This window comes from Rosa chinensis, chromosome 4 (genome assembly GCF_002994745.2).
Source record: "Rosa chinensis cultivar Old Blush chromosome 4, RchiOBHm-V2, whole genome shotgun sequence".
Taxonomy (NCBI): domain Eukaryota; kingdom Viridiplantae; phylum Streptophyta; class Magnoliopsida; order Rosales; family Rosaceae; genus Rosa; species Rosa chinensis.
Genome location: NC_037091.1, coordinates 12937015 through 12947641, shown reverse-complemented (window position 1 = coordinate 12947641; position 10627 = coordinate 12937015). Strand labels below are relative to the sequence as shown.

Below are 10627 nucleotides of genomic sequence, written 5' to 3'. Positions count from 1 at the left end.
CACTGTACTAACTAGTCTTTTTATCTATTCTTTGGGTTGTTTCAGATATCAGCTTAATATATCACATGATTCGTGGTCAAGGAACACTCAAATTGTATGTTGTGGTGTACAATGTGTTGGAGGTAATTGAGATTTTGAACCTATGATCTAATATATGCTATACCCTTGTTCTTCAGAAATATATAAATATGTATACTTGACCCTTTAAGAAGGCAGAAGGCCTGAGGCAGAAGTAAAATAGAATTCAAATATTCATTTTGAAGCATTGCTGTTGACAACAGTGTCTATATACAGTTACTTTTTTTTTTCTACACTTTGCGATTCAGACTTACAAAAAGGAACATAGATGAAGAAACAAAAATTATCAAAAAACAATTTTTACACCAACTAGTGAAAGGTTATTACCATAATCAAGGGTAAAAAGTCTGGCCCTATCTCACTCATTCATGTTAGAATGGTTCACTTATGATGAACAGACAGTGGGTGGATGGTCTAATATCAGTCCATCAGTTTGATATGTTGTGATTGCACTACTCTGTTACAGTGTTTTAGCTAACACTCATGTTACTGATTCTTGCCCCTCCATACAGATATCTGACAAACTACTTCAGAGTTTTAATGGAAATGTATTGCAAACTCTATTTAACTCAACAGACGGACTTGGTAGTTGTCCAACAAAAAACATGAGATTCTGGATTTGGAGATTTACTTGTGACCAAGCTTTAGCCGTGACTGCCTCAAATATCCTTACTTTAAAAATTTATGATTTTTGTTCTGGTATTTACCCTTCAATGTCATTGGATCCTTGACTCTACGTACTTGTTCATTCATTTATCCTCTTAGTTTAGGCAATTACTTTGTCAAACTGCATTGTTGCTCACAATAATGCCTTGTTCGCTTTGCTGGTGTCCTATAACTTTGCCGAGATAAAAAGCAATGTGTTCAAGCAATATAGTTAGGAAAACATTCATAGCCTGTATACTTTGTTGAGTTTGCTTCTTTTTATTGTCTTATAGCCACTATGTAAATTAAACTAGATGTGGTTTAGTGTCCGATGAATTAAATTAGATTAGTTTTATATTCTTTTTAGATGGTCCTAAATCCTCTTTGATTTTATTTTATTTTTTGTTTGTGACCATATTCTGTGGAGAGGTTCCACATTTCTGCATTTATCATATTCATCCTAGCTCAAAACATTCTGGGGGAAACATTTGATGGGAAACTGTTTTAACATTTGGGTACTGCAGAACGATGGTGTGGTATTTGTCTGTGAAATGATTATCTATATCGTAAAGCACTCGTTCATTGCTAAGTTCAATGACATAAAGCCCTTTGCATACTCTTCAGTTTCTTGAAGGACCTATGCAAGCAGGTATTGTTTTGTTCAAATTGTGGATAGCTTTCTTATATTATTTGTTGAGTTTAGATCAGTTCAGCAAATGTTGACTTATGATTCTAAATTACACTACTCACCCAAACTGTTCTGTGTTTTTTTTCTTTTTTTTTGGCTTAAAGAGTGGGATTGAACGTTGGAAAGGTGGAAGTGCGGGACGAGAACCTGAATATCGTGGCAGACACTCAAACAAGATCAAGAGCTTTGCCTACTTTCATCAACTATACTAGTGATGGTATAGAGGTACATGTATAGTCATGAGTTTTAATTTGATCAGCTCACTGGAAGTGCTTCCATTAATTTGGAAATGAAATTAATTTCTATTGAAATGCTGGTCTTCCATAATAGTTACTTGACCTGCATATATGAAAGGAAATGGAGACACTGGAAATTAAAAAAGCAGAGGCCTATTGTATTTATTGAGATCATGCATTGATAGATATAGTTACCAAATATGGACTATATTTGGTGCAAGAGTAATTAGCCCTATTACTTTTACTCTTCAACTGCATAAGTATAACTTATTGATAGCTGACATGTAATGTCTATTCCTAGATAAGATGGTGCTATGTTAAAGAAATTCATCGCTTTCACGTGTAATGTAACCATAATATCAACATAGAGGTGTACTTTTATATTAATGTTTCTTCTTTTTCGTAGGATGACTTTGCTTTTAGGACACCCAAGTTCTGGCAAATCCACTTTGCTCACGACTCTTGCAGGAAAACTGGACTCCAGCTTAAAGGTTAGTGGTTGGTGAACATCGTCCATAAGCATATATATCACTTTTTTCTGTGTGCGCTCGTGTGTTCCCAATGCATAGCAAATTAGTCATTTCTGCTCAACTAGGCACCCATCTCAATTTGTCATCGATGATTTCAGTTTTGAATGTCTCGTTTGGTTAACAAAAATCAATCACTTGGGAAATACACACACATGCACCAGCTGCTTACTGTGACTAGCTACCGCTGAGCTATATATATATATATATATATATATATATATATGTGAACCATATGCTTTTGTAACTTTGTTGTCACTCTGCCCTTGACTGATGCCAAATTAATTTAAGGTACGTACCTTGAAGCTTTATTCATGCCTAACCTTCCACTCTTATCTTTTTGAAGACCAAACTAAAGCCTTAATTTATTTTGTACCATGCGGCCAGCTTAGAGACGATTGCTTGTTTATAATCACGAATCCTTTTACCTAATGATTATGACTTATGTTATTCTATATGTTTTTAGCGGGCAGCAAAGACTCATAAAAGATACACCCAAGAACAACTTGACGAGGTGCATATTGAAGTGGCTAACTATTTGTAGACTTTGCTTTAGATGGAGACTAGCAAAGTGATTTTGAGTAAGGCTAGTTAGATTTTTTGTGAGCCATTTTGGAGTAGTTGTACTGTTGTAGCAACTGTGAACAAAACCTACATGTACACTTATTGCAATGGTATGTTTTAGGCTAGCCTTGAAGTAGGTTAGGGTCTTTTTGCCTATTTTTTGAACTATTAACATTTCTGATGTTGGATACAAATTAATGCAATGCCCTATATTCAAATTATTTGGAATTTCAAGTTGTCAAATGTGGATTAGATCGATTTTGTAGTAGCAATTACAAAGTTGGTGGACATCATGCTCATGTAGAGGACATGATGTATATACACCTATTTCAAATCAGTATTAAACTACAAAAATGATGTCATTAAAGAGATGATACATTAGATTGGAAACAAAAATTGATGTCTCTCTATTAAGTGCACATCGAGTTATTAAGTAAGAAAAGATGTAAAACAACCCAATGAACATCGACTTATTAAGTAAGAAACGATGTAAAACAAATCAATCGACATCGATTTATTAAATGAAAAACGATGTTTAACAGAATAATGAACATCATTTATGTAATACAAAAGAATGTAGATTCAATCTTAAATAGTGTGATATATGGAAAGTACCCATAAAGCTTGTAAACAGCAGGCAAATTTCAAAAACATCGATGTCTAAGAATATATTACACATCGTTTCTAGAATGAGTAACGATGTTAAAATGAATGCTAGTGCTATTAGACCTATATTTCGTTAAGCATTAAATGCATAAATATGAAGGTTTAACAATATCTAAAAACACTAATTTGTGATCATAATAGCAATTTAACATTGATTCTGGAATCTAATCCGATGTTTATTGTTGTATGGGACATCGGTTTTTAACCGATGTCTATTTTTTGGCGATCTTTTACATCACCCACTAACACATGTGTACAAAAAAATTTTTACATCGGTTTCTGGCCGATGTATATGAGAAAAATTCTAGTAGTGAAATTATACAACAGATTTAACATTTTCTGTTGTGTGAACTAGAAACATAGGCGACAAGATTTTGAGCCAAAATACACTAGGCGGCATGATTCCCTCCACGTTTTGGCATTTTGAATTTATGTAATACACTCGTACAACAGTTTGTTATCGTTCTGTTGTGGGAGTGGCTCGAGAATTTATCGAGGTTTATAGACCTAACAAGACTTGGCCAAAGAAAAAATAAAACAAAACCTCTCGACCCTCCGCGAAACCTCTCTCTTGTGAAACCTCTCATAGTCTAGCACCTCATTTCTATTCTTTCTTCCCCGATACAGTGACCCAAATCCTCTACTTTGATTTATTCTTGTCCTTGAAATTCTAATTCACAGGTTGTTCTTCATCTTCAGTGAGAAATTAGGGTTTGAATTAGGGCTTGCTCTTCGTTTCTGCAAACCTGCCTCCAACTCCGTCCCCAGGTAGAGCACTAAATCCGGGCTGAGCTTGGTTGGCCGGAACGACCCTCCTTGGATCTTGCCCCATCTCCTCCACCCATCGTCGTCAATTCCACCACCGCCCAGATGAAATCCAAGAGCTTTCGGGTCCAGACACAAGTGAGTTTAGGGCTTTCGAATGTGGGTTAGTAAACTGTAAGACTTACATAGTTGTTTTGATTATAGAAATTTTCATCCGATTGAGCTCAAACAGTTTTGTGTCACTTGCAAAGAACTGGTATATTTAGTTTTAAATTTTATGAACTATCTTTTCATTCAAATTTATGTTCTGGATGAATTAATCAAAATGCTGAGGGTCTGTGGCATTTGGGGTAAAGATTACATCTTTTTATGAAGAGGCGTGTGGAGTAAAGGAACTAGAGTGGAGGAGAAAATGAAATCTGATTTGCCTCTTGATATGCAGTTTTCCAGTTGTCACCCAAGCATTCAAGGTGAGGAAAACAAGTCAGGGATCTTATATTTCAAGTTTCTTGATGATGCCTAAAGAAGTTGAATCCGGGGCTGAATTTGAATATAACTATTGATGTTTATCTTTTTTCCTTTTGGCAGATGTGAATTGTATGTTCAGGTTATTTGAGTTGCCGATTGGCTATGACTTTGACTATGATGAATACCACAGGTGAGAAAAAGCCTTTCTATTTGATCATTTTCTGTTTGAGCCCAATATCGAGATGGAACCAAAATGGTTTGTACAGTTTGTCTCTACTCAATTTATTAGTATTGTTTACAGTTTGCTGGATTTTTAATTGGAAATGTTATTTATAGAAATGAGATAGATCTGCCAAGGTATTGCATCTCATATACTTTGTCAGTTTGTGCCTCATTGTCAGTTTTGCTTATAACTTAATTGCTTTTTCTAACTGTTTGACATATATTGGGTGATAGTAATACAATGCTTCATCGAATTGCTTGATTACACTTTGTGGGGTGAAACCAATTGATTTATATATAGTTTCTTGTCATAAGATTGGCATCTAATATAATGTGATCATAAGATTGATGTATAGCATATAAGTTTATAGAATGGTTTTACTAGAAAGTTTAGCTTGATGGATGCCAAAATTTTATCATATTATTGGCCAAAATATTGGGGCTGATGGTGTGTTGTTTAGGTCCATTATCTATTTATTTTATAGGTGCCTTTGAATGATTGTTTGTGTGGGGAGTTTTACATGTTCAGTCATGTTACAGGTAAATGAAGGGGATTGTGCATTTTACAGACCAAAGATAGATACCAATGTATCTGATGCATTGAACATGAAGTTTCAGTGTGCAACATTACAGGTATGTTGTTATCACTTTCTCTATTCAACTATCTCTTGTTCTTTTGTCTCATTATGTAAATGTAACTGTCTTAGGGAAAAATACTTTTGTTGCAGCTTGATTTTCAGCTACTTGCTCGCTTTGAGCTGTATTACTCAACAGAGGGTGAAGAAGGCAAGAAGGAGGCACCTGTTATGATACACATAGCCATTTTCGGTTCTGTTGAGCGTATGTTTGCTATACTGCTGGAGCACTACAAGGGGAAATGTTTGCTTCCATTTGTTATATGAGTGGTGGCTTATCATTGATTTGGCTGGAAGTTGGACTTTTTTTTTCCCTTTAGTTCCAAGATGGAAAGATATGCATTAATATTTGCACTTATGCTTTGTCCTTTGCTGTTTGGTTTAATGTCGGTGGGTAATTTTCTTATGAATAGGTTCTCTAGCAATAACAGTGGCAAATCCAACTGATCTTGTAAAAGTTAGACTTCGAGCTAAGAGAAAATTGCCACCAGGGGCACCAAGGCGCTATTCTGGCACATTAAATGCGTCTTCCACCATCTTGAGACAGGTTGTCCATTGATATTAGATCTTATTTTTCCTAAAGAAATTTCAGGGAGCAACATTGAATATATTGTTTTTTTTTGTTTTTTTATTGTGGGTACTTTGCGGAAAATTCAGGAAGGAGTTGGGGTTCTCTAGACTGGAATTGGACCTAACATTGCACGTAATGCTATGATTAATGCTGCTGAACTAGCCAGATATGATCAAGTGAAGCAGGTTAACTCATCTTGAATATGGTCATCATCTTGTTACTCCATTTTAATGTGCAAAATTTCTATGCAGACACTTCTGAAAATTCTCGGGTTAAAGGCAATGTTGTCACTCATCTTTTTGCTAGTCTGGGGTAAGTTTCTATACCAATGATTTTATTTTATTTTACTTATTCATTTTCGACTATGCATATATTTGATCCTCTATTTTCTTTTTTATCGTAGATTATATGGTTGAAAAGCTTGGCATAGAGTTTGTTTTTACAGGTCAGTGTGGATTAAAGATGGGCAGATCTGGTACCTCTCCCTTGACAATAATGCAGGTAAAAAGGATTGAAACTTTTTTTCTTTAAGAGGAAAAAGAAACTTACAACACAAAGCCTCCAACTACACCAAAATTAAATTGGTCTAAATTAAAAGCCGAGCAAGCCAAAAGAGGAAGTTTGTCTCGCCATATAATCGCATCCAGAGATTGATGACCAAGGGAGGCCAATGTGTCAGCCACAAAATTTGCTTCACGTGGAATATGAGAGAAAGAGATTTCCTCAAACATACTAGAGATGTCTTGGATGTCACGAACAAGAGAACGAATTTTCCAAGGAGGGTCACTAATCTTGTTAACACAGTCGATCACCAGCTTTGAATCACCCTCTACTAGCATGTTAGAGCAGTTGAGATGCAGCGCATGGAGGAGACCATCTTTGAGCGCGCTACACTCTGCCACAAGAACAGTAGTAGAGCCGATCTTCCTAGTTCCAGCCACCACAGGGGAGCCAGAATGGTTTCTAATGACAAAACCAGCTGCAGCCATCCCATCATGCTACACAGAGCCATCAAAATTAAGTTTGAGTTTGTTCTCCGGAGGGGAAAGCCACCTGATCAGCCCATAGTTGCTAACAGGGCACTTCATGTGAGTAGGATTGTGAACTCCATAAGAATTCTCAGCTGCAGCTGCAACATGCACCACTATGTTCGAATTAGCAGGTATAAAGATTAGTTTCAAAGATTAGTTTCCAGTTTCATTGCTAAATCAAGTAGTTATTATTGAATAGGGTATAGGTTTCAAACGAAATAGATGTACCGATTTGGTTGGTTTAGCATGAAGCTCAAGTTGGTTGGAGGTGACTCTGCTGGCATTGTGACAGCTTACTATGTAAGTCCCATCTTTTAACTTCATTCATTTATGTCAGTAAATCATAATCTTATTTGGAAGTGTGTACAATTATGTACTTGTAGATGTGCAACCATTATGTACAATTTGTATGGATGAGTTTTGAACACATTTCTTGAGGTGAAAAAGTTTTTAGTTGATGTGAATGTTAATATCTTTTCTCTGGCAGGAAGAGTGATCCCAGAGAGTTTGGTTTACACCTTTGGGACTCTATTGCTTGATATGCTCAGTGGCAAAAATATTCCCCCAAGCTTCAGAATTGAGCTTTGGGACCCTTGTTCTTCTTCAAAAGGAAACTTCGTTGAAGCAAAAAGATATTATATCAGCTTTTGATTCATGTGTAGCTATAGCTCGGAATGCTTTCTTGTTTGGTACATTATTTGGTTACTTGAATGTATGGATTTTGAAAAATGGTAATTGAAATGATATTGATTAGAGTATTGTTTATGTGGTAATTACTATCTAGTATTGAATCATACAACACAACACAAAACCATGTGTTGTATGACTGGAAGAGTTCAAAATTAAGGCTTCTCCTACAACAGTCATTAGATGATAGCTAATTTAGTTACAATATTCACACCACAGCTAACCAAATGTAGCTGTTGTGTGAACTAACAACCAACAACAAAAGAAAACAAAATTTTGTTGTGTGAGATTCATAACATACAACAAAAATAAAATCATCTCTGTTGTCTGAGTGAATCAATAGACAAGGGAGATAATTTCAGTTTGGTTGTGTGTTACTTATCTCAGAAAACAAAGAAAGAATTATAGCTGTTATGTGTTATTAATCTCAGACAACAAAGGATGAGTCATAGCTATTGTGTCTTATGAATCTCACACAACAAAGAAAGAATTGTAGTTGTTGTGTGTTATGAATCTTAGACGGCAGCAGAAATTATTTTCTGTAGTCTGAATGGCTCGACACATCCCTGCGCATGCCATGGCGCAGAATTCACACAACGGAAAAATAGTTATTCTGTTGAGCCAACTACTATCAGACAACGGTGGAATTACCGTTGTGTGATTTTTCAATCACACAACACTGACTTAGACAATGGTGGACTTCTTCATCAGACAACAGAAATCCACCGTTGTCTGATGAACTTTTTGTAGTAGTGAAAGGTCCCAAAAAGTCAATCTCATTTCTCTCTCACTTATCTGTTCGACAGCCACATTTCTGAAAGATCAGAACATGTATTGACTGTTGGGGCAGAGAGAATACACTACAAAAAAAAATTGCAATAGCCACGGCGCTCTGCCGTAGCTAAAAGCTGTTTTGCCGTGGCAAAAAAGCATTTGCGACGGCAAAGCTTCTGACGCCGTTGGTGGCGTCGCCAAAACCTTTAGCCACGGCAAAATGCCGTCGCAAACCACTTTTGCGACGGCAAAGTGATTTGCGACACTTACTCTGCTACGGTTTCATGCTACCCTTAATGCCGTTGCCATTACAAAATTTACTACGGCAAATTCCCGTCACAGCATAATTAATATTGTGATAAATATATTACTTGCCGCCAAAAAATTTTCCTGCCAAATTTGTTTCCCGCCTAAAATTTTTCCTGCCAAATTTGCTTCCCGCTAATTTTTCAATAGCAAATTTTGCTACGGTCTCGTTGCCGTAGCTTCGTGTTATATAAAAATATATTCTTGGCTACAGCAATTCACCGATGCTAGTAGCCAACCAACAATTTTTTTTTTTTAACAAAACCTGTATTTTTGCAACATCCAAAAATGAGATAAAAATATCAATACACAACACATATTGTTGATTAACTCATCTATTTCATAGCAATGTAATTAAGTTGCTGCATTCATCCAACTACGTAATTAGAAGAAATACAAAGTTATGCCCAAAACCAAGCACCTAATGAAGACAACCAAGAGTAACACTTAACAAAAATTCCAATATTGCACTATCAGAATATGAACATATTGAAACTCAGTCCATTGCTCTATCACAGCTTGAATCTGGATTCCCTTCTTCTCCTATAGATTCCCTCCGAATTTCATGGTCACTAGTTGCATCCGGAACCTAAGACATCAAAAAAAGAAAATTGATATATCATGTATGGCTTTGCATATCACCCTTTTTCAATGTCACACCATAACCCAATTTCAATAATGAACATCGCAGGTTGCAATGATTGACTTATGGCAAAAGGGAGATTTCAGATATTGCTTATATAAACTTGAATCTCCGAACAGGTAGACTAGCATTCGCGGCAGTATCCTGAGCATAGTTTTCTATTTAGTTGATATTACTGATTTCAGTACTTTATATAATCAGTAATTTATATATTCAAGACCTCAAACATATATAAATTCCTCATCCAACACATCCAGCACTAAATCAATTATCCATGGCATCTACCCCAAGTAAATAAGCACTAAGCAGAATCCGTAACAACTGATATTATAACTAATGACATACTTCAAAAGTATAAACAGAAAGGCTAGTAAAAACAGAAACAAAATGAAGAAATTATACCATGAAATTAGATTGCAAGCAAGGTAAATATGCAGTAACCCAACTTTAGATAACAGAATTCTCGTACAAGTCAAGCTTTAGATAACCATTGTCTTTTCCTTGTTTTCTTCCACACCAGAATTGTTTACCACTACCCTGTTCAGGAACCCCCCCCAAAAAAAAAAAGAGGAAAGAAGAAATGCTTAATCACCACACAGAAAACAGAAAAAGTACAATTATAATAGAATCAACCACTAAACCTGAACCAAAGTATTACAATTAGGTGGTGTTTGTTACGTGGGACTATTATCCCCCACCTTATTTCCTATAATAATCTAGGACTCTTCTAACCTGGGATATGTTATGTTAATATCTGACCCATGTTTGGTACTGCTTAGGACTAAAGAGTATAATAGTCAAAATAGTCTTATCCCATGTTTGTTTGTGTATTGGACTAAAAGTTGGTAATTTGTAGAGACATGAACGATTTTATGAGTTTGTGAGAAGAAAAGAAAATTGAAATGAGAAAGCTGAAGACAAATCCAGAAATTGTATCCCTTACGTGACCAGTTACAGTTACTTGGTCAGTGACATGGTCAGTTACTTGACCAGCTACAGTTATTTGGTCAGTTACTTGACCAGTGACATGGTCAGTTACTTGACCAGTTACAGATACTTGGTCAGTGACATGGTCAGCTACGTGACCAGTTACATGACTAGTTATAGTTACTTGATCAGTT

At 35.9% G+C, this 10627-nt stretch overlaps 1 protein-coding gene across 1 annotated transcript; it reads right to left on the bottom strand.

Annotated features, from left to right (window-relative positions):
- Positions 1 to 6610: 6610 nt before the first annotated feature.
- Positions 6611 to 7054, bottom strand: LOC112198822. Its single transcript, XM_024339926.1, has one exon. It carries the CDS (start codon positions 7052 to 7054, stop codon positions 6611 to 6613), a length of 444 nt encoding a protein of 147 aa, XP_024195694.1.
- Between the last annotated feature and the right edge of the window lie 3573 nt (positions 7055 to 10627).